The sequence below is a fragment of the Panicum hallii genome, chromosome 3 (assembly GCF_002211085.1).
Source record: "Panicum hallii strain FIL2 chromosome 3, PHallii_v3.1, whole genome shotgun sequence".
In the NCBI taxonomy this organism is placed as follows: domain Eukaryota; kingdom Viridiplantae; phylum Streptophyta; class Magnoliopsida; order Poales; family Poaceae; genus Panicum; species Panicum hallii.
Window position 1 is genome coordinate 1,176,255 of NC_038044.1, and position 24,346 is coordinate 1,200,600.

Sequence of the window (24,346 nt, forward strand, 5' to 3'; positions counted from 1 at the left end):
CCAGACTTGAGAACTTCCTTCCAAATGGGCCAAGATCAGGCCGCAGCCCAACTCCGGAACAGTAGCACTCGCCGCGGGAGTTGGCAACGACCACACACCTGACATGCCGATCGTTCTCGCAACGCTTCGCCCCATCCTTTCTGCCTCAGCGCAGCAGCCAAGCCTAGGCGATAAGCCCACCGAATGGCCGCCATGGGCACGGTCAGAGCATGCGCGCCTCCTGCCGCCGTGGGCGCTGCCTCCGCCGCACCCTCCACCAGGGACGCTGCCCAGACGAAGAGGTCGTCCTCGAGGACCGCCCGCGTGCTCGTGCTCGGCGGCACCGGCCGCGTCGGGGGCTCCACGGCCGCCGCGCTCTCCAAGCTCCGCCCCGACCTCAGCATCCTCGTCGGAGGCAGGAACCGGTACCCCACCCTGACACCACATCCTCTGTCTGCACCAGCAGAGAGTATCCTTATCTGTTCTAGCTGCACATGCAAATGCCACACTTAATTGGTGGCCAATCTTGCCAGGGAGAAAGGCGAGTCCTTTGCAGCTAAGCTTGGGGAGCAGACTGAGTTTGTCCAAGTTGATACACGCAATGCCACCATGCTGGAGAAAGCGGTACAGGGTTAGTAACGCAACATCCTGCTTATGCTCTGACTAAAGCAAGCTAGAGTGTATCGATTCACGGTACAATTCCACAGGTGTGGATTTAGTGGTCCATACTGCTGGACCTTTCCAAAGGGCGGAGGAATGCACTGTATTGCAGGCAGCAATATCTACTAAGGTACCTGGTGCAGAAAGTTTGCCAATTGAATATTGAAGTTAGTAAAAGGTTACTTCCCTGAGAATGCTATTGGCACACTTCCATTTTTCCGAGCAGACAGCATACATTGATGTTTGCGATGATACTGATTATTCGTGGAGAGCAAAAGGTTTCCATGAACAAGCAAAAGCTGCTGGTGTTCCAGCTATTACTACTGCTGGCATATATCCTGGAGTCAGCAATGGTAATTACTGTATTTTCTAACTGTTACTCGCTCGTATATATTTATTTGGTACTCATAAATTTCCTTGTATGTCCTTAAGTCTTTTGATGAATTGCACAACCACAAGATTATGGACTACTATTTAGATAAACCATGTGAACTCAAGCCAGTATGAAGAGCAAACCATGTGAAGTGTATATGAGGTGCTCCCTCTGTACTTAAAGGCATAACAATGACACGACAGGATTTTGAAGAAATAACATTTTCTGATTTTTTTTATCACAATGTGCTGGTAGAAGCTCTGGAAATATGGTACAAAGGATTTTTGTGGTGAGATATTAGAATTACTTTCATTATGTTAATCTAAATACATTTTTCTCATAGTAGTGGTCAAATTTAAGAATGTCTGACTACACATTGTCAAAAATGACAACCAACATACAGTTACGTACGGAGATAAATTATCGTTCAATTGCCAATACTTGAATAACCTGTACTTGCCAAACTATGGGACTCAATTGCGCATTTGCGCATACCTTCTTCCAGGACAGAATGAGATGCAAATCAAAATAGACCACACCAATTTTAGTACAAATAATTTAGTGAATTTCTACATAGATGGTTTTTGTTCAATTAAGTAATAGAAGCAGCTATCTAGAAGAGGCGGAATGTCTTGTTTTTTTGTATTGATTACTAATGTGTTGTATTCTTCTCTGGTGACAGTGATGGCTGCTGAACTTGTACATGCTGCCAGAAGTGAAAATAACGAACCTGAGAGACTAAGGTTAGAGTTCTTTATTGTCTAGAAAAGGAAATGTCAAAATAATCGTTCAGTGCACAGAAAGGGTGGCTGGATATGGTTTTCTATTGGCATGTAGCAGTTAAATCATACAAGTATGATATGTTCTCTCCTAATAGATGGGCTGAGAGTATTCTTGTTACGTAAAAACCTGCATAATCACTATTGTATCAACCATTTTTCATCAATGGTCCCTTGATTTATGAAGATAGTAATTCATTCCTTCATTCCCATACCTACTCTATATGTTGCTAAATTCCTTTTTAGATTCTTCTACTACACTGCAGGTACTGGTGGTGCTGGTCCAACAATACTGACAACAAGTTTCCTTCTTCTTGGGGAGGACGTAATTGCATATAACAAGGGTACCTCCTACTTTTTCATGTGCATACCTATGGTGTTCCTCAGGGAAATCTTAAGCCATTCTTATGTGTTACTAATTCAGGAGAAGAAATCAAATTGAAACCCTACAGTGGAGCTCTGAACATTGATTTCGGAAAGGGGGTCAGAAAGAAAAATGTTTACTTATTGTAAGTACTTTGGGCCAAATTTTTATATTTCCGTATCTTATAATTTACAAAACTGAAATCCAATATCAATAAGGAGCTAATACATTTCACATTACGTTACCTATTCCAGGAATTTGCCTGAAGTGAAGAGCGCTTTTAAGATTTTAGGTGTACCAACTGTTAGTGCCCGATTTGGTACTGCTCCTTTCTTCTGGAATTGGGGAATGCAGGCTTTCGCGAACATTTTACCTGTCGTATGTCTTTTCCTCAGGTTATGAATTATATGAAGTTAATTTATTTCAGCAAGTTTAGTTATAGTTGCTACTGGTAATAATGTAATATAATGGCAGTCGCAAAGAACTACTAGCATTTACTTTAGGCAATTATAACATTTATTCAGTAGTTCTTGTATTGCAGTTAAACTACATGGCTTGCTGTGGGCTGGAATTGAGAACCTATACATGATTCAGTTCCTATTAATTTGAGCTGACCCATCTTGGTCCTCTTCAGGAGCTCTTGAGGGATAAAAATAAGGTTCAGAAGTTGGTTGAGTCTATTGATCCTTTGGTTCGAGCAGTTGATGGCATAGCCGGAGAGCGTGTCTCCATGAGAGTAAATTCTTTACCTGTTCCTATATAGTACTAGACTACTAACGGCCATTTCCTGATCAAATTCATTTTGTTTCTTCAGATAGATTTGGAGTGTTCAAATGGCAGGAATACCGTTGGATTATTTACTCATAAAAAGCTATCTGTGTAAGTAGAAAGTATGAGCGATCGAGCATTCTCAAGATACAATACCTAACTGATATATAGTGAGTCTTAACATTTTCAACGCCTTGTGATTATAGGAAGCTTTACATTAACTTTCCAAACTACAATAGACTTTTCTCTGTCTTTCACAGTGACAGTTTTAAGGAAAAGAACTATAGTCAGTCGTCATTATATTTCCCAGATGTCAGAACAGTAGCAGTTACTGTATGGTTCATTTGAGAAGTTTTGATGTGCTCCCCAGTTTGTAACAGTGCCAACATTTACTGGAGAATACTACCAACATTGCTTGTAATCATGCTACATCGGAATTTTCAGATCTGTGGGATATGCAACAGCTGCGTTTGCTTTGTCGGTTCTTGACGGCAAGACGCAGCCAGGCGTTTGGTTTCCTGAAGAGGTGACTACTGCTATAGTGGAACAAAAGAAATGAATTAGAAAGGTAGTACTAGTTAGTAAAGAAATTTTATCACAGTAACCAAACTGTCTCAATTTGCTGAAAATGCAGCCGGAGGGAATACCAATCGAAGCAAGGGAGCCGCTTCTTGAATGTGCATCTCAAGGAACTTCTAACTTCGTGATGAACAAGTGATTTCTCTTTGTCCAACCTAAATAATTGCATATAACGTTTTTTCACCTGACATTATTTGTTTAATTATGAGCTAGCTAACATGTTCTTCCACTTGTATTCGCAGGCCTTCCTGGATGGTGGAAACCGATCCGAAGGAAGTCGGCCTAGGAATTTACGTGTGAGGAAATGAATTGCGCTTTAATTCTAGGATATCTGGCATTCCACATTTTAATCTTGGAGTTCTTTTGTGTTCTCATAACATATATATGGAGTAATTTCCCCTCAGCAAGAAGTTGAACGTGAGTATGCCGTATGTGACAGCCAACAGCACGTTGTTGAAGTCTCCCCAAGGTTGGGTGATATTATTAGGTGGGATATTTTGTTTTTGAAAGGGTTTGTACAGAAAGATAATTGTTGACTTGTTGTTAGTAAAGGCATTACAGATGATTGGGATAATTATGCATCACAAAATATACACTTGAATCGTGGTGGAAGGATGGTGCATGTAATTCGCTAATGCCAAAAATTGTTCGACTCACACTCCTCTAGCACACCCTTTTTAGTTTAAATATTTATGCTACTTTTCTACTTTTAGAACCTTATTTAAAAAAAGCAGTACAAATATCTGAACTAAAGTGGACGATTGAGGTGCATCTAAGCGTCACCAATTTACACCCCTAGTACATATTATCTGCCATATCGCTTGTATTCCAAACTCGCTGATGTAAACCAATCTACAACATTTTTTGTTAAAAAAGGTTAGGTTGAAGATCTAAATGAGATTATATGTATGCTAGCACACATAAATTAGATTGAAAATTTAATCTTACATAGTTACATGGCACAGTCCGTCGACCCATATACTATTTTTAGCTAATTAATATATAATTCTAAATTAAAATATGAGCACACTCGCCGAATCTAGTTAAAACTAGGTGGACAGAACCCGCACATGAGGATCTTAATGAAGGCTAAAATGCAATATTGCTTTATTTAATTTTATATCATTTTTTTTGCGAAACACGGTACAGATACAGACACTCACATATGTACATGCACACTCACTCACTTCTATGAATACGTGCTCGCATCCCTACCCCTACGAGAGTCTCCGAGAGACTGAGCCAGCAGATCCTCGAAATTGACAAAGTCGCCGCAAACGTCTTGCTATCGACATGCACATCACCTACTGCTGAAAAAAACAACGCCGGTTAAACTCTGAAATAAATTCTAGAAAATACGAGCATTCATTTCGAGTCGAGAACTCGAACCCGACCATCGGTTCCACTACCATGAACCTTACCAGCTGAATTTGGCATCACTTACGCTCTTGATATCTAAAGCTCCAGATAAATAGAAGCTAAGAGAAGTGTTAATCCAAAGATGCCATGTTTAGGGATTTCTATAGGTCAACGTACGGTAGGGATCAATCATGCACCTTGTGTCCTTCGTGCGTGGCGTGAGAATTAGATGCATATATATATATATATATATATATATATATATATATATATATATATATATATATATATATATATATATATATATATATATATATATATATAGTGTGCATGCATTTGTGGATGGCGTGTGTAATTAGATACTCCTAGTACTGAGTTGACCAACACCGACGATACGATACGATACGATACGCAATCGATTATTCTTTGTTATCATCAACTGTACGTAGACATCATTGTTAGACGACCTAGCTAGCTTGCTACCTGCAGATGGTTGGAGTAGAGCCCCCGAATTCAGCATGGCCATGCTGGTCGTCCGAGCATGCACGCCGCTCATCCCCGGCCCACCCCTCCTGCCGCCGCCGCCGGCTAAGCTGCAAAGATGAGGTCCTCCTCGACGAGCGCCCGTGTGCTGGTGCTCGGTGGCACCAGTCGTGTGGGCTGGTCAACGGCCACCGCGCTCTCCAAGCTCCGCCCCGACCTCAGCATCCTCATCGGAGGCAGGAACCGGTAAGCACCGCATGCATGCATGAGCAAGATTAATGAAGGGTGCTTATGTTATATATTCCAGGGAAAAGGGTAGATCCTTGGCCTCTAAACTTGGGAAGCGATCTGAGTTCGTCCAAGTCGACATTCATGATGCAAGCATGCTGGAGGAGGCGCTGTGAGGTCAAAAGACATGTACTATATGTTTGACTCCTACATGTAGCCCATTGAATTGGTTACATTATTCGACCCCTTTGATTTTCCCTGGTGTGGATTTGGTTGTTCATGCTGCTGGCCCTTTCCAGAGGGAGGACAAGTGCACCGTCCTGGAGGCAGCAATATCTACCAAGGTTACATGCCATGCCCCATGCTTGATGCACACACTCAGTCGCACCTATCTTTTGTGGTTAATGGCATTTTACTAACCTGAAAGACTAAGGTTAGGCTCCTTTATCATCTACAAAAGTAAATTCAAAATAATCATTCAATGTACAGGGAGGGTGCTTGCAGTATTTGGTTTTTCTGGTATGTGGTACTAAAGTATTGTGTCCCATGATATGGTTTCACTCCTAAGTTCTAGTAGGTACTAGATACTAATCTGAGTAACCCCCTTATTTAAAAACATCTTCATGTATTGCATTGGCAAATTTAGTCATTGTTTCGAGATGTATAAAATTAGAAATTACACATCCACTAAATCCCCTTTTCCAGATTTTTCTACTACATTGCGGGTTCTGGTGGTGTTGGCCCAACAACATTGGCGTCAAGTTTTTTGCTTCTTGGGGAGGATGTCATTGCATGTAACAAAGGTACTTCTTTTTTCTGCACTTATGGTCGTTCTTCAGTGTTGAGGAACATCTTAGTAGAAAGGTGGTCATCTAGGAGAGGAAATCAAGCTGAAGCCCTACAGTGGAGCTCTAAACATTGATTTTGGAAAGGGGGTTGGGAAGAAAAATGTTTACTTACTGTAAGTATTTTTGGCCAATATTTTACCTTCCCGCATAATTGACAAACCGGAAATCCAATAACCATAAAGGAAGCTAATAAATTCATATTATGTTATCTATTACAGGAATTTGCCTGAGGTCAAGAGCACATTTAAGGTTTTAAGGGTCCCAACCGTTAGTGCTCGATTTGGTTCTGATCCTTTCATCTGGAATTGGGGAATGCATACTTTTGCAAACTTTTTACCAGTTGTATGTACTTTTTTAAACAAATTGTGCATTATGAAGTTACTTCATTTTATCCCTTTAATTATAAAATCTACAAGTGAGAGCAACTAAAAGTTATGAAAGCTGCAGATAAGCACCAAATAGAATTTATCTTTCTAATTATTGTGATTATTACCAGCATCAGCTGTGTTACACTTGACTAGCATAGTCAATACTTCTGGGCTGAAACTGAGCATAGGATAATAAAAAGTTTATTAGTATTAATTTACATTACACCTGACTCCATCCATCTTTGTGCTCTGTAGAAGTACTTGAGGGACAAAAATAAGGTTTCAAAGTTAGTTGAGGTCATCGATCCCATTGTTCGAACCATTGATGGCATTGCAGGACAATGTGTCTCCATGAGAGTATGAATAATGCATCTCTTTTTTTATAAAAATAAAAAAAGTAGCACCCCAGTGAAAATGTAGGAGCATATGAATTTTAAGCAATATGCACCAAGAGTAAGCAGGAACCAGGATTACAAAATCACATTACCCCAATCAGATTCATTTTCTTTCTGCAGGTAGACTTGGAGTATTCAAATGGCCAGAATATTCATGGATTATTTACTCACAGGAAGCTATCTATGCAAGTACAGAGCACCAACAATTGAGCAACCTCAATATAACACCTACTCCATTTAGTCACAAATAAGTGATGTTTTGGACATGCACAAGGTCTCCAAAATACAGTTTTCACTCGTACTTATTGTTACAAAATATTTATAAAACATTGCAAAATTTATACTTTCGTGAAACTACATTTTGAGCTACTTGTACCATTTTTAAATATTCAAACTCAACTCTCAAAATGTAATACCAACCAAGTTCCAATTTCTAAATTGTCTGCTTAAGACAACACCAAAAAACCACATATTTGTGATGGGAGGGAATGATTGATATCTAGGTCTAACATAATTACGAGATCATTTACCCATAGGAAGTTTCACATTGTTATAAACCTAAATGTCGCGAGATCTAATTAAACAGAAAAGTAGACAAACATGAACAAAGATGGAGTTCAAAGCCTTTCAGTTTATGATTTCGTGTGTAAAGTTTGTTTGAAGCTCAGTTGTACTCCTAAGTTTTCAGCAGTTACTCAAAATAATGTGAGATGCCATCGCATTGCATCTAAGCACAATAAAGTGGTTTTTTCAGATCGGTCGGCTATGCAGCAACTGTATTTGTTTTAGCAATTCTTGAGGGCAACACACAGCCAGGCGTCTGGTTTCCAAAAGAGGTGAGGGATGCTTTTTGCAGAAGGGAAAAAATGAAGAGTTAACAAAATAATTTCATTACCTTCCTAAACTGTCAATTCCATTGTGGTGTAGCCAGAGGGAATAGCAACAGAAGCAAGGAAGTTGCTTCTTGAACGTGCAACTCAAGGAGCAACCAACTTTCTGATGAACAAGTAATTTTTGGTTGTTCCAACCTGAAGAACCTAGGACGATGGTTCAACTAAATATGTTGAGTTTCTGAGCTAACATGTTTTGCAACTTGAGTTGGCAGGCCTTCATGGGTGGTGGAAACGGGTTGGAATGAAGTTCACCAAGGAATTTATGTGTGAGAATGTAATGTGGGATCAATTACCTGTCTGTCAACTTAATATGCAATTTTCGTTACAAGAATGTTGGAGTAAATTTTCGGCACTTGGCAAGAAGCTGAGGGCGATACCAGCTCATGTTCCGCATGGTTGAGCATGATAAAATATCCAGAAATAAAATTTTAGCAGGGTAGCCCACCAGGCTCTAGTTATTGAGGCCTATACAGACTACTAAGTCAAGATGTTTTGGTTGTCCCGAACCTCTGTACATTACTACACACAGTTAGCGTAATTTAGCTATGTTACTTCGATTCTTACATTTGGATCATGTTCAACAGACCGTTGCCATGCAGTTCTTGTCCAACAATGACCTACATTACCATTGATGTTGCAGGAAACACCCTGTCTAGTAAGGTATAAACCCCTCCACCGAGAAGAAATGCGCCACTGCCAAGAAAATGTTAGTTCAGGACATATCTCAAGAAACGGAAAGACAATATTAGAAAAAATGAACAATTGATAATGATCTTGACTTCAGATACATATTTTTGGCAAATAGGTGAGTTCAGTAGTTTGCAGAGCCATTCACATGCGAGTGTGTGTGTAATCTGGAAGTTAATGAAAGCTTGCCATATAATACTTCAGTTTCAGAATCATGACCAGAAAGCACAAGATACAAATGGATATTCAATCCAACATTTAACCAGATACTTAACAGAAAACATTCAGATATCAGTTAGAGATAGATACCTGATTGGGTTTATCCATGCCGAGTATCTTCTGAATGATAGCAAACTCTACATAAGGCAATTAACTTAATTATGCGGGCACAAAAGTAGAATAAACAAGTTTGGTCTATTGGTCTGGTGCTATTAGTCAAGTTTTAAGAGCAATTCAAAGTTCCTACCGTGTTGGATTTTTTCAGCTGCAGTTCACACCCAACAAAATCCTCAAGAAAAGATAATAAGACGATATCCTCACCTGCAATGCTCCAGCAAAGGAAGCTGCAATAAGAAGAGGTGCAACGTAGCCAGTTGTATATGTCAACAACAAGCTTCCTCCAACAATTGGATCCTGAAAGAAAAAAGATTAAACAATGATGTCAGGAGGCACAATGTAATTATCTATACTAATCAAAATCTCCATGATAAAAAAATAATAAAGTTTTTCGCTGTGTTGAACTTTAAACAAAAGTAATTAACTATTGACCACTGAGCAACTTATTTCATCCAATTACACATACTCTTGAAGTGGCAACATATCCCAGAAGGGTGGCTAGAACTGGTGTGCTGCAAGGCGAAGCTGCCAATGCAAATGTAAGACCAGCAAGATATGCTTGTACACCTGCCAATTATTTGCAAAGAAAAATATTATTGGCAACAAAAGTGAAAAGTGATGATATGCATATTAGTATTCTTAATAAGAAATAAAAAATGGCGTCAGGAAGCATCACTTGAAGGGAGGTTAGCTGCAGCAGTTCGTGGGTCAAAATCGCTGAAAAACGAGGGAAGTTGCAACTCAACTACCTGTTAAATACAGAATAACAAGAAAATAAACAGTTTAAAGTAAAATCATGTACTAATATGTACTGCTACGAGAGCAAAAGCAGAAACATGATTAAATCAGAATGAACTAACATTATAATCAATTTATACAAGTATTTATGATGAAAAACTGAGAAACAAAGGCATTAAATCAGCTCATAACAATTTAACTTAAGTGAACAGGGTAGGAGAAAGCCTGGTTTGACATACTACATTTTATGATTTTTCATCTCTCCCTGTGATTTACCTCAAGAAGATTCAATCCCATGATGATGGCCAACCCAGAAGCGGCCACTGGGAGTCCTTGTCCAACCTGACCATAAGCCTTTCCAGCAAAAGAAGCAGCAACACCAAGAATAGCTAAGGTTGTTGCCAGTCCTAATGAAAATGCTATTGAATTTCCAACAACCTAATAAACAGGAAACGCCAAATCAGTACATATCAGGAGTTACATCAAGGGAAGCATCCAGGATAAATGGCAATTTCTTCCTAGCTTTTCTATGGCATACAAAACCACAATTACCTCAGCCTGGCCTTTCCCAGAACCGAATGCCCCTGAAAGGTTACGAACAAAGAATTATATCAGAGTCATCTATGGCAACCAATTCTGGGGAACCTAACAGATTCAAAAGATAAACACAGGCTTACCTATATATCCTAGAGTCAATGGTAGAACACTGAGTGTACAAGGAGACAAACTAGTTACAAGTCCTGCGCCAAAAATGACTGCCAAGCTGGAGAAGCAAAGTTAAAAGTTAGACAGAAAGAGATATTGGCAGTAAGCAGAGAAAAGGAAAAACTGAGGAGGTAGAACTGCCAACAAGAAGTTAACAGAAGTGAAAAAGAAACCAGACCTAGAGAAACTAAGAGCAGATAGCTGATCCTGAACAGCCTCATTAGCCTGCTGTCCAGCAGAAAACAGCAAACCCCCAAACCAATCTCCGATGCCAAGATCAGCCAAAAGAAGTTCTGATGATCCGTGCTGGTGAAAAGCAAGAAGTTTGCAGGGATTACTGTAATGGAAGTTAAAAGAAAGAACAAGAGGCATAAATTGACTACATTATAAGTGATACATGCCACAGCTTATGCAATGGATGATAATAATATCGCTTGGCAAATTAGCCATGCTGCAATCATAACTTGACACAAGCAATCAGGATCAAACAACTCCTGAATGAACATTAAACAGTGAAAATGTAACATATTTGAAGGCACGTGTGATTCTCCTAACCAGAGGATCCAATAGCTCGGCAGCATTAGCGGCCCCAGCGGCAACCAAACTCCCCACTGCAACCCACACATCGCCTTCATGTCAGTCACGGCCATTCAATCGAACAGACTGCAACCGAAGTAAGCATGCCGGGAAGTCGGGAACAGGGAAGCTCCGAGCTACCTGCCACAGAAGTCAGCAGCATCGGGCACGGCCGAAGGAGCGAGCGCTTCGCCCCCGCCCCCGATCTGACTCCACGAACCGCTGTATGGGAAAACAAAAAACATAAAAAAAAATTAGGAAGAGGCGGAATATTCAGATAATGGAGCCCGAGCAAGCGGCGGGCACAGACGTACCCGGTGACGAGGAGGGTCCGGAAGCAGCAGCTGCAGCCTGAGCTGGGAGGCGAGGCCGGCGTGAGCTGCTCGCGGTGACGGGGCGCGCGGCCATGGCGGAGAGCATGGTGCGCGGAGTGGAGAAGCAACGGCCGACGACAACGAGATTGGAATTGGAGGACCTGCTGAAGCAGTGACTCGCCTAGATATTCCTGGGCCCAGTTGATGCTGGGCCTTGACGGGCCTCTGCCAGCCCACGTTATAGTCGGACTCGGCTGCTTCCTCTTGCCGTCTCGGTGCCTCGCGCATTCGCCGCGCAGCTCTCTGCTTGCCTTTTCCGCTCCCAGCTGTGTCGATATACTTCCGGACACGGGCCGTCGCCGGCGAAGGCAGGCCCAATCTCGCGGCGCGATGGATTCATAGCCGCGTTGGGAGCTAGTTCTTGGGGGGCTTCCGACTGCCTGCCATTGGACTGCCTTCTTGGTGCCGCCGGGACTCGGGAGCTTCGGCGAATCGTTGAGTTGGGGGCTTCGTCCTCCTCCTCTTCCTCCCGATGGGGGGTTGGAATCGGTCGCGGTATGTGAGGAGGCAGCCCGACCGCTCCCGCCGCCCTTCGCACCCATCTCTCCCTCCGCCTGATTACGGTACGGACGGATGCCTATCGCTCTCAGTCCCATGTTCTTCTGATTTGGGTTATACCATGACGTAATCTCTTGGGTTTGGATTGGTTTTCAACTTGTTCGACCTCGGCTTTTACTTCTTCGTTCTTGTGGAACAGAGATTCGGTGACTTGGTCACTGATTGTAGAGCTTAAAATCAGAGTTGCTGATGCAGACTAACCTATTGCTTTAGGCTTTCTCATCTATCCAAACTGTTCTTGCCATTGCAGTACAAGGAAGTAAAAAAAATATTAGCTTTACCTGAATATTATAGATAGCCATTCCTGTTGGGGAAATTGGAAAAGGGAAGGTACTGGCATACTGCAATTGCAGGCTGTGCTTTCTAGCCACTGTTTTTTGCGTACTGTATCATGTGTCCCAATAATAATTCATATCCGGTATTCAAATTGGTAATGACTAATGAGGAAAGTTAACACAAAATATCTTGAAGATACATGGAAGTACAAATCATGCAGTGCACTGATTTTAAAGTTTTTGAATCATTGCCCCTTCTAGTTGGCTGCAGTACAACCGTTCATTTAACCGTTTACATAGATCCATTGGCTGGAATCGTCCGGACTCATGGCTCACTTTGCGCCATGCTCGCTATCTTTGATTACTTTGTCCTTTTGCGCACTTTGTCCAAACACCTCGTCACTAGTCCCTTCCTGATTAAGCAACTGAGGTCCATCCGTACGCCTGCCAATGGAAGTATTACCATTGTTCCATGCATGATGCCTGTCTGATTTTAAGATTTTAAATGTTTCCCACTTAGGCTACAATACAACCATTTATTTCACCCTATATATAGTTCCAACTGCTGGGATCTTTCGGATTCATGGCTCACTTCGTGCCTTGTTCCATCTTTACTTTCTCCTTTTTTGCGCACTTTGTTGAAATGCCTAGTCTCTACTAGTCTAGTCCCTTCCTGTTTAAGCAACCAAGGTCTGTCCATATGTCTGCCAATGAAAGTAAGGGCCTGTTCGGATCCAATGGAAAGAGAAAGAGAAAGTGCAAAACTTTTGCTCTTTTGCACTTTTTTTGCACTTTTGGATCCAAACACCCCAAAGTGCAAAAGGGCAAATGCTACCGTAATTTTGCTAATTATGGATTAATTAGGCTTAATAGATTCGTCTCGTCATTTAGTCCTCATCTATGTAATTAGTTTTTTAATTAAACTATATTTAATACTTCTAATTAGCGTCCAAACATCTGATGTGACAGGAGCAAAAATTTTGCCATTTGCTCTTTTGCCATTTGCCCTTGGATCCAAACAGCACCTAATCCATTGGTCCCGCACATGGCATCCATCTTTTTCTTAAGTAATATGGCCTCAAAGTTATGTTCTGCTGGAAGACACATGTTTACTTTCTTCCTGCTTACTAATTGTTATCGTTAAATAAATGGCACGCTGAATCCAACTGTATAGGAGATAGAACCTACCTGTAGAATGAATGGTGCCAATTAAGGACCAAACCCCTATATCAAGAATTATGAATGGTTCCTTTATTTTGCAAGCTATGCATATGACTGTCTAATGCTGCCGCCACGCCTTGATCTTCATTCATATGAATGAAGAGGAAGTGGAAGACCATCCATACAATTTCTGATTTTATATCCTAGCTCGATTGGCTTGGATTATGAAAGAAGCACCTTCTAACTATAGGCTCTGAAGGTAGTAATCCTACAATGTTGGGTTATATGGATAAGCTTAGTTTTAGCCTTTAGGGATATGGTTTTGGTTTCAAGGTTAGGATTTTCCTTACCATTCTCAATACTGACATGATTCGTCGGGATCAAATAGAGAAAAGTGAAAATTAATTTTTAAAAATGACAGGGAATACTCCCGCTCTCTCCAGTGTACCAGTTTGCAAGCTGGCAAACAAGTTTCTCCATTAAGTTTCAGGAAGCCTTATTAATGTAGCCATGAACATAAGAAAAGGTGCCAAAATTTTCCAGACGGCATAGGAAATTTAATGTTCCTTGTCCACTATGGTTTTGTCTATTTTTTCAGCGCAAGTTGGATAGGCGCCAGTTTTATGTGTTGAAACCAAAATAAAGTTACAGAACAACATCAGCACATAGCACCAGAACTTCGACATAGTGGAAAACGCTCTTGTAACAGAACAAGCACGGGAAACAAAGTACCTGGGTGTCTTTCTTGGCATCATAGCTTTTGTCCTATATTGATCTTCTTCCTTTGAACTGATTTCAACTTTCCAGTTTCAGTGTTGCAAACTTCTCATTGCCGTGAATTTATTACATCATGGTTGGGTTTCATTAACTAGAGTACTTGTCAATTATTTCAGAGTTTATTGTATTTTTCTATTTATCAATATTTTAGAACAAGCAGCACTACTGGTTCAAAAGTCAGCTTAACTTGGAAAGAGCATCCCCTTCCAGTAATTCATAAAGCTAGAGTGCAAATAAAACTAGAATGACAGAACAGCAACCTTTTAATTCTCAGATTGCAGTATTACATTGCCACTTAACAAATACAGGAGATAATTTTGAGACTTATCTATCTAGAAGGCGTCTTGAATGAGCACAGAATAGCCTCGAATTTTAACTTCCTTTATATATTGAAATGTTCTCCTCTGCGGTTGTAAACATGGATGATTGGAACAAGTTTTATCTCTGGGCCTCTGGGGTACTCAGTTTCTACTTTCTACCCTTATCAATAGTTTGAAACAAAATGTATTTTCTCTTCCAGGTTACTGATCAGTCAAGCTGTAAAATAATTTTATTTTCGTCAGTTTGCTGAATGTAGTAGGTTAGCAAATCATGTATCATCCTGCACTACCACGACGGTTTCATAAAATTCTAACATTTATTTTCATATACACAGGACACGAGCACTGCTCAGTCCCATTATGGGAAAGAGAATTCTGCAGTTATGTTGGCAACATTTCCTGGCCGAGGTTCTGCATAAACAAGCTATATGTTTCAGTATACAATAATCTTGAGCAGTGGGATGATTCAGGAGCCTTTGAGAATTTTCAGAATTCAAAGGCAAGGTTCTGGGCTAATTATCATGGCCAACCTTCTGATATTCCTTTGCCAGACCCTGATATGTACATTGATAAGGTTGACCACCGCTGCAAAGTTGACCCTGAGTTGGTAGCGGACCTGGATAAGGTACGGCTACCATTTGACTCGGATTATAGTTCAGCCCCGGCTACTGGACCGGGCAATGCTGGGGCAGATAACAAGTGTACTCAGAACAGGTCTGGAAACTGGGACATCTATATAGAAAAGCCAGCTGAAGTGAATAAATGGGACTGGGACGCCAATGCGATTTGGGGAGGGAAGGATGAATCTTCCAGTAAATGGGGTAATAGCAACTCCGGTTGGGGTGCTTCTCTGGAGCCTAGTTGCCACGGATGGAGCAACCACCAGTACGCATCAAACAACAGGAATAATAACTTCTATGGTGGATCCAACAATAATAGAAATAGATACCGGGAGGAGGATCCAAGTCACGCATCTGGGAGGAAACGGAACCGCGGGGGGTACTTCCAGCAGAGGAACCATAAACAGAGGGGCCAGGACGAGGGGCACCACCAAAGAAGCAGCTGGCAGGATCTTAGAGGAAGAAATAGGGAATGGCGTCCATTGCACAACTAGGGCCTGCCGAAATAGTCAGGGCATAGAGGGTGGGTCTTGATCCAGTGGCGAAATCACCGTGTTTTGTTGAGAGATGAGTAGTTTGTAGCTTTTGTTTTGAGCGGTAAGTTGGCTGCTGGCAAATTGGTACATGTAAGTAGATGTTTCGAGTTGTGCTGCTGCTCTTCAGGAGCTGTGGTCTTGGTTTTCTTCTGTTGTAGTGGGAGCATGCCATTTCAGGGCAAAGGTAGTTCACCTGGTTCTACCTCTGCTCATCTTTTCAGGAAGATCATAAAGTATACTAGTGTAGTTTCTTGAAGTACCTATGGTTTCATGCTCTTTTCTCCAAAATTGGCCACCTAAAGCTTACGCAGATGCTCATGTGGGCATGTGGCCATCATGTCCCAACGACAATGCGCCGGCGTACGCCCGAGGTGTTCCGACTACACCGATCCGCCCACAAATCTTGACGCCGGCCAAGTCTCCGGCCGCCACCGCCGCACGGTGGCTGACACCAGGAGAGGAGGAAGGCAAGCGAAACCACGCAGGATGCAGCCTGAGCCTCACACGACCACACCAACACGTCCACACCAAAGCCAGCCACGCCGACGGCACGAAGCGAGCCGATCCTGCTGTGCTCCTCCCTCCACACGCAACGCTTCGCGAGCGCTCTCTCTCCTCTGCTTCCTCTCCTCCCCGCGACTCTGCCCGGCTCTAGGGTTTTGCCGCCGATCTCCCGGCCCCTCTCGCTCCCAATCGAAATGGTGGAGGTGGAAGAAGTCGGGAACAGGATGCACTCGCAGATGCGCCTCGACGCGGCGGCGGGGGTGGAGGACGCCGACGCCGACCTCCCGCTCCCCGCCCTCTTCGACAGGGCGTCCCGGCTCCACGGCCTCGCCTCCAGCTCCGCCCTCGACCAGGTCCCCCCCTCCTCCGGATCGCTTCGTCGTCCTTGTCATAAGCGCCAAGAGATTGGGCTCTCGGGGGCGAGTGGTGCTTATTACGTGCTTTGATTTTGCGCTGGGCAGGAAGGGATCCGGAAGGGGGTCGAGCTCCTGCGGCGCTGCGACGAGATGGTCAGCAAGCTCGGCCTCTTCTCTACCAACGAGACCAAGGAAGACGTCTCCACCGCCAACCTCAAGTACCTGCTCGTACGCACCCCCTCCCTCCCTCTGCTCTGTTAATAACTTCATGTTTATGGGACAGACCACAGATGACACTAGACGGCTTGTCAGCTATCAATGCAGCTTGGATCATAACGATGCTAGCATGCTTACAACAGTTTCAGTGTTTCACAAATCCAATGTTATCATGTGTATATCTCTCATCTTTGTTGGTAATTTAGGTCCCATACTACCTCGGGGAAATGACTGAGAATATTGCACAGGAGGACAGGATCCCAATTCTTAAGGCATCACAGAACCATTTGAAGGTAAGCAATCTGCCCTGCCAAATTGATTCATTTGTCACCACACCACCCATTCCTCATGTACGAATCGCTTCTTTTATGTTCCACAGGAGTTCATTGCTCTATGTGAAGTACTAGAGCTTATTCCAGAGGATGAGCTTGAATTGTCTAGACAGAAGCAGCCTGATACTGTGGCAAACAGAAGAGCGCAGAAGGTGTGACTAATTTTTAGCGGGCGCTTGATCAACAATGGCAATAGGATTTATACTTTTTTCGCTATTAATATAAACAGTTTGCAGTCTATAATAGAAAGCTAGATAGAAATAAATACATACTGGATCCTTCCATTGAGCCTGCAAAATCTGTTTACTCTGACATGTTTTCGACTAGGTTAATCTCCTGTAATTTACTCTGTTATTTCTGGAGCCTAGATTGCCCGGTTCAGACGTCAAAAAGCTGCAGAAACGAAGCTCCAAGAGATTAAAGAGAGAAAAGAAAGGCGTGGGCGCTCATTGAGGGCAGCTGCTTTATCTGCTCCTGTTGAAGCTGGGGAGGAAGATGCCTTAGAGGATGATGGGGAGGAAGAAAGAGAGGTTAGCATGCTACACCTGGAAGGTGTTCTGTGTTAAATCATATGTTTATTCTGGTTTCTATATTTAAATCATATGTTTATTCTGGTTTCTATATTTCAACATATTTTAATTTAAAATGAGTTGTGATATTAGAACATATAGGCATATAGCTTTGCTCCTCGACAGGAGGGATTTTTTTTATTTTGTCCAATTAAAATGAGCTGTGATATACTAGAAAATATAGCTTTGCTCCTCTTCACATGAAGGATTTTATTTTAAGGAGAGTATGCTAGGCGAGGGGCCTTGGGAAGAAGGGGCAGATGTAAATGATATGTGGCTAAAGATGGCAACATGTGTTCGGAAGGTGGCCTCAGAAGTGTTTGGTGTGAGTAGCGGAGGCAAGCAGGAAGTGAAAGAGAGTTGGTGGTGGAATGACGAGGTGCAAAGGGCTATTAAGGAGAAGAAGGAGTGTTTCAAACGCCTTCACCTCGACAAGAGCGCAACCAACATCGAGGGCTATAGATTAGCGAAGAGGTCTGCAAAGCGAGCTGTAAGTGTAGCGAAAGGTTAGGCTTTTGATGACCTTTATCAACGGCTAGGTACGAAGGAAGTAGAGAAGGACATTTATAGGATAGCTAGGACCCGCGAGAGGAAGACAAGGGACATAAACCAAATCAAATGCATCAAGGATGGGACAGATCGACTTCTGGTGAAGGATGAGGAGATCAAGGACAGATGGCGAGAATACTTCGACAAGTTGTTTAATGGAGAAAATGAGGGTCCTACCTTCGAGTTGGACGACTCATTTGATGATACCAACAGACGCTTTGTGAGGAGGATTCAGGAGGCAGAGATCGGGGAGGCCTTGAAGAGGATGAAGGGAGGTAAAGCGATGGGCCCCGATGGCATCCCCATTGAGGTGTGGAGATGCCTGGGCGAGAGGGCGGTAGTATGGTTAACTAAGCTTTTTAACCTAATTTTCCGGTCAAACAAGATGCCGGAGGAATGGAGGAGAAGTATATTAGTACCGATCTTCAAGAACATGGGAGATGTTCAAAGTTGTACTAACTACCGGGGGATTAAGCTGATGAGCCATATGATGAAGCTTTGGGAGAGGGTTATCGAGCATCGCCTAAGAAGATTGACAAGGGGTGACCCAAAACCAGTTTGGGTTCATGCCTGGGAGGTCGACCATGGAGGCGATTTTCTTAGTACGACAGTTGATGGAGAGATATAGAGAGGAGAAGAAGGACTTACACATGGTCTTTATTGACCTAGAGAAGGCGTATGACAAAGTACCGAGAGACGTCATGTGGTGGGCCTTGGAAAAACACAAAGTCCCAACTAAGTATATTACCCTCATCAAGGATATGTACAAGGATGCGATGACTTGTGTTCGAACATGTGATGGCGATACCAGTGACTTTCCAATTAAAATAGGGCTACATCAGGGGTCAGCATTGAGCCCTTATCTATTTGCTTTGGTGATGGATGAGGTCACAAGGGACATACAGGGTGATATCCCCTGGTGTATGCTCTTTGCTGATGATGTGGTGCTAGTTGACGAGAGTAGGGCAGGGGTTAATATGAAGTTAGAGCTGTGGAGACACACGCTAGAGTCGAGGGGGTTCAGACTGAGTAGGACCAAGACCGAGTATATGATGTGCGACTTTAGCCCGACTAGGCATGAGGATGGGGACGTTAGCCTCGAAGGTCAAGTGGTGGCCAAGAAGGATACTTTCCGGTATCTAGGATCAATGCTTCAGAAAGATGGAGACATTGATGAAGATGTTAGACATAGAATTTCAGCCGGTTGGTTGAAGTGGCGGCAGGCTTCGGGCATCCTCTGTGACAAGAAGGTGCCACAGAGGCTAAAAGGTAAGTTCTGTAGGACGGCGATTCGCCCGGCGATGCTATACGGTGCTGAATGTTGGCCTACAAAAAGGCGACATGTCCAGCAACTGAGTGTAGCAGAGATGCGTATGCTGCGTTGGTTCTGCGGGCATACAAGAAGAGATAGAGTCCGGAACGAAGAGATTCGAGATAGGGTAGGGGTGGCACCTATCGAGGAGAAGGTGATTCAACATCGGTTGAGATGGTTTGGACATGTACAACGGAGGCCTCCCGAGGCGCCGGTGTGTAGTGGAGTTTTAAAGCGGGACGATAATGTAAAGAGAGGTAGAGGTAGACCTAGACTAACTTGGGACGAGATGGTTAAGAGAGACCTTAAGGAGTGGAATATCGCTAAGGAATTAGCTATGGATAGGAGCGCTTGGAGATTAGCAATTAACGTACCTGAACCGTGACCTTTGTTACCTTTTGTTTAACCCCTAACTCTTCCTTTGGCTTGTGCCCTTTTTGTGTTTCTTATTCTTGTTTTCTGTGGGTTTCATCTCTAGCCTACCCCAACTTGCTTGGGACAAAAGGCTAAGTTGTTGTTGTTGTTGTTGTATTTCAAATTAACATGAGCTGTGATATTCTAGAAGATGAAGCTCTATTCCACTTGACATGAGGGATTTTCATTTAGTAAGTAACGCCTGTAGGGACTAGGGAGCTTTATGAATTCGATGCATGTAGCTAGTTCTTAATTACCTGCAGGAGGTCAACCACACGGCCTGTGATGCTCTTTTTAGTGCATACCAAGCCCATGAGGATGGATCTTGTTCTCTCTAGTGACACTTGACACATAGCTACTATAAAATTTATCCCAAAGAAATAAATCTTCACTGCAAGGTCTTCAAATTTTTAATCCTTATTCTTCCTATGCTACTTAAATTGGCATGACTAAATAATTCTTTCGGAATCTACACATAGTGTTTTTTTTATCTTATCAACGTGTGCTTCCAAAGCTTATACTATTACCTTGCAGTTCATTTTTATAATTAATCGGAACATGTGCTCTGGTTCTGATTTACTTTTACCATGTTGCAGGCTTGGTTAGCTACTATCTCATTGGCTCTCTGCAAGGTTAGTTTGCTACAGCAACAAATGTTACATAAGCTGATCTTAGAGGGTTTCTGTTTCTCAAATTGCAGTACTTGTATTCATCATATTTAAGCACTAATAGATCTGTTGTTATTCCTTATGTAGGCCTTTGATCTTCTCGACATGCTAAAGAAGGAAGGAGAAATGCTTCTAGCTGTAAAGGAAAGACAGGAAAAGGTAATGCTAATGATAGTGATTTGGCAATTTCTTGGCAGTAGCATCTTAGGCCGATCATTTTTAGGAAACTTTTTTCTTTGGAGAATGTGGGATTCTTAGGCTATGATGCCTCACATAAATATGATAAATGCATGTAATTTCTGCTTTGTACAATTTGGATGGGATATATTGTCAACTGTATAATGAGGAAAATTCAACTTGTAAGCAGCCTTGAGAAAAAAAAATGTTGGAATAGGAATTACAGTAGCTTTCATGTATATTAGTGCACGAAATTTTAGAGTAGCTGGGTTCTCAACATAGCCTTTGCCAAATGTTAATCGAAGATGTGATGTCTTCTGATTGGGCATCTCTTCATATAGCTTCTTTTCTTATGATTGGGCTGCTACAGGACACTGGAAACATTCCATCCGATTAGTTCTTTTTTATTTGGGAAATTATAAAAAAATATTTCATATGGTGTGAACCTGGTTGTTGACTAGTTTGTGCATATTTATGAAGAAACCGTGGCTATTAAAATGTCTAAAAGTGATCCTTTCTCAACATATAATCCAGTAGATTTTCTACCCCCAAAAGCAATTACTTTCATTAAACAGAAATTCTGCCTGTAGTAATCTCTCCATTTCTGTAGGACGGGAATGCATTTGCTCGTGAAATGCTTGATGAGCGTACACAAAAAGCTGAAGCATGGCATCATAATGCTGCAAACCGTGCACCATATTCCAAACCAGCTGATCCAATCACTTGCGCAACATTTGCTCAAGACGTCCTTGAAGGTAGAGCAAGTGTTTCACAAGCTCATGAGCACAAACACCAACCCATGATATTTGGACCTGCAAGTCTTGTTGGTGGAGGACTAACCAGTGAAAGGGAAAGAATGGCAGCACAAGTTTTCCAGCCTGGTTACAGGTATGTCTTAAAAAGTGTTAATACACCTGAAACACTGCAATGTTTGTGTTTTCTATTCTGCGCATGTCTGCTAATGATAACCTTGTTTTTGGTGAACATGGAACGACCACTATTTACCACAATTCCTAATGAAAAACACTCCTAAGTTACAATATCATACTGATAAATTTGAGTGTACACCTCTGGAGTCTTGATTGATCCTGTATCCTCCATGCTTTGATGTTTCATGGAGCATTGTTGGAGTTGGTGCTAACGGGAGTACCCATTCTATCGCTTGAATCATATATAGGCTGCCAACAATGAGCATAGAAGAAGCCGGTTTACGTGAAATGAAAATGATGGAGAAATGGCAAGAAAGGACCGCAAAGATGATCAAAGAAGCAAACTCGGCATGGCACAAGGACGGCACTAGCTCAGCACAAGAGGATGAGGATGCCGAGGAGGCAAAAGCAAGAGCTTGGGACGACTGGAAGGATGACAACCCTCGTGGTGCTGGCAACAAGAAGCTCACGCCCTGCGGCTAAATTGCCTGCGTTGTGTTGAAATACCCCCTTGTGACGGATGTTGTTGAAATGCCCCCTTGTGACGGATGTTCATGTAATTATGAACGTTTGGTTTTTATTAATGTCTCAGTTGTGCTTTTGTAGTAATGTTCTGTGTATAATACGATACGGATGATGTGCTCCACAAGTCAGCAAGTGCATGATTTCATTGTTTCTGAAGAGGGGTGCATGATTTCATATGCTATTGAAAGAGTAGCATCTTGTCTGCTGATCATGTGGTGCGTGTTGTCACTTAATTTCATCTTCTGGGTATGCGAACAGCTGCCGCAGGATGTATCGCTTCGTGTGTGCTGTATGGCTGAAGAAATTTTGTTTTGCCACATCTGCCCGCGGTAGGCGTAGTCATGGTAGACGGTCAGCTGGGAGCTCCTGGGCATGGAGTTGTTGCAGTAGAGTGGTGCCGCTCGAACCGTGGGCAGAATAGCAGAGAAGTTGCAATTTCGATTTGATGGATTGAGTAGACAGTAGAGTTGCTGGCTGGCCCTACGTTTGATTCGGCTCCTCTCTTTTTTCCCTTTTATGTCTGCCTTTTTTATGGATAAAAAATTACCATTTCTCTCTATCCACAACAAGGGCATTTTTTGAAAAAAGAAATACAACACGATGAGCATAGGGTACTACTCTATCCGTTCCAAATTATGGGTCGTTTTAGCAAATCTAGATATATAGATTTTGCTATACATCTAAATATACATTATGTCTACGTACATAGTAAATTTTATATATCTTGATTTGCAAAAATGAACTATAATTTGGAACGGAGGGAGTACCAAGTATTTATGCAAAAGTACAATCAAAGCATCTCTCTCTGTACAAATAATGCTATCGAGTCAGCTACGGCCGTGCATAGCTTCTGGAATGCTTTTTTTAAAATAATAAGGTTCTGGAAACACGAGTGGAGTTTATGCCAGGCAAGCAGACACCAGTAGTGTTTACCGATACTCTAAGAGGAAATAGATGCATTGCTTGCGCTTGATCCTTGCCAACATCAAGCGAACTCTAGTGCTGGCCAGCCTGAATTGAACTATGGTATTAGCAAAGTACGAACATTTAGAGGCCTTTGGTAGGGCTAAAAATCGGCTTTAAAACCGGCTCTGGGTGAAGCCCTACCAAAGGGATGGTTTTGGAGCGGTTCCATACAAGAAGCTAAGTTTAAAACGGATTCCACTATGGTGGTGGAGCTATAAAATATAAAATATAGTTTCAACTGGCTCCTCTTCGATCTATTTATAAAAAATAGGATGAAACTATTTTGCCAAATACTTTCCAAAACGGCTTCAACTAAAAAACCGCTCCAGCAGCGGGAGCCGGAGCCGAACCGGCTATAATTACTTTACAGCTCAACAGCTGCTTAAGGTTAGTACTATCTGGTGCCTAAAAAAGGTTAGTACTATCTGGTGGGTGCGATCGTGTCTGTGGGTGCTGCTGTCTTTTGCAGTTTCCAACGAGACAAGGAGGCAGCGCAGCAGAAGTAACGCGGCTGAAATTCCTGATGAGTTTCCAAACCATCTCACGCTCACCAAGGTCAGTCAGGTCACGCTGCTGTCTGTGCCTCGCACTGTACGTCTTCGTCAGGTTACTAGTTTCCTGAAACTTTACGAAACGCGATCGGAAGTTTCGTGGCAGCTTCGAACATCCACCAAATCCTTCGCAGGTAGCCACGCATTTTCCGATTTTCGTGAGGCCTGTATAGTATGATATACTACCGTACACGACACCAAAGCTTAACCTGTCCACAGTGCTATACTGATGACAGTGAAACTATATTTCCCGGTTCAAGAAGTATCTGCTGTGCTGCCGACTTGACGTCCCTGTCACTCAACTGCAAGTTCTAAGCTCTGCACCCGTGTCAAGACTGACTGTTGGATCGCGTAGTGGTCAACAAAAAAAGTTCAGTTCCGATATCTATCGGCTTGCAGTAGTTGACCATTGTTACCTTGATGTACTTACTATTTAACTAGCACAAGTTGCTGCAAAATGAAATCAATCTTTTTTTTCTTGGTGCCTGTTTTTTCGGTTGTATGCCAGTCAAAAGTTTTGCTGGTTGCCTTTTTCTTTA

General features: G+C 42.4%; 5 protein-coding genes across 6 annotated transcripts; 4 read left to right on the forward strand and 1 right to left on the reverse strand.

Moving 5' to 3' along the window:
- The first annotated feature begins 94 nt into the window (after nt 1-94).
- LOC112886121 lies at nt 95-4,131 on the forward strand. Of its 2 annotated transcripts, none has more exons than XR_003227333.1 (13): nt 95-404; nt 513-610; nt 687-769; nt 866-992; nt 1,695-1,755; nt 2,038-2,135; nt 2,216-2,300; nt 2,410-2,533; nt 2,790-2,891; nt 2,970-3,034; nt 3,368-3,491; nt 3,558-3,637; nt 3,745-3,805. XR_003227333.1 is itself a non-coding variant. In XM_025951908.1 (13 exons), exons 1-13 carry the CDS (start codon nt 184-186, stop codon nt 3,800-3,802), a joined length of 1,284 nt encoding a protein of 427 aa, XP_025807693.1. In that variant the 5' UTR covers nt 101-183; the 3' UTR covers nt 3,803-4,131. The 2 variants fall into 2 exon arrangements, 1 of the variants encoding a protein (XP_025807693.1); XM_025951908.1 differs by having other exon boundaries at nt 101-404; nt 3,368-3,449; nt 3,745-4,131.
- Nucleotides 4,132-5,991: 1,860 nt separating this feature from the next.
- On the forward strand, nt 5,992-8,455 carry LOC112884328 (the record flags this gene model as incomplete). Its single annotated transcript, XM_025949705.1, has 9 exons — nt 5,992-6,005; nt 6,278-6,375; nt 6,449-6,533; nt 6,639-6,762; nt 7,044-7,145; nt 7,304-7,368; nt 7,938-8,019; nt 8,111-8,190; nt 8,289-8,455. Coding segments are annotated over 9 exons (708 nt in total), but the record flags the coding sequence as incomplete, so codon positions are not given.
- Nucleotides 8,430-11,598, reverse strand: LOC112884433 (cytochrome c-type biogenesis ccda-like chloroplastic protein 1). Its single transcript, XM_025949815.1, has 12 exons — nt 11,433-11,598; nt 11,260-11,340; nt 11,098-11,153; nt 10,721-10,848; nt 10,515-10,600; nt 10,390-10,421; nt 10,114-10,275; nt 9,776-9,848; nt 9,566-9,666; nt 9,304-9,396; nt 9,073-9,119; nt 8,430-8,769 (listed from the first exon to the last, which is right to left on the reverse strand). Exons 1-12 carry the CDS (start codon nt 11,536-11,538, stop codon nt 8,694-8,696), a joined length of 1,041 nt encoding a protein of 346 aa, XP_025805600.1. The 5' UTR covers nt 11,539-11,598; the 3' UTR covers nt 8,430-8,693.
- Nucleotides 11,599-11,736: 138 nt separating this feature from the next.
- On the forward strand, nt 11,737-15,998 carry LOC112884434. The gene is made up of 2 exons (XM_025949816.1): nt 11,737-12,055; nt 14,919-15,998. The coding sequence occupies exons 1-2, from the start codon at nt 11,965-11,967 to the stop codon at nt 15,695-15,697; spliced, it is 870 nt and encodes a 289-aa protein (XP_025805601.1). The 5' UTR covers nt 11,737-11,964; the 3' UTR covers nt 15,698-15,998.
- Nucleotides 15,999-16,286: 288 nt separating this feature from the next.
- LOC112884432 (PP2A regulatory subunit TAP46-like) lies at nt 16,287-22,448 on the forward strand. Its single transcript, XM_025949814.1, has 9 exons — nt 16,287-16,596; nt 16,705-16,827; nt 17,022-17,108; nt 17,195-17,299; nt 17,516-17,677; nt 20,588-20,623; nt 20,747-20,818; nt 21,447-21,724; nt 22,014-22,448. The coding sequence occupies exons 1-9, from the start codon at nt 16,438-16,440 to the stop codon at nt 22,246-22,248; spliced, it is 1,257 nt and encodes a 418-aa protein (XP_025805599.1). The 5' UTR covers nt 16,287-16,437; the 3' UTR covers nt 22,249-22,448.
- Nucleotides 22,449-24,346: the final 1,898 nt, after the last annotated feature.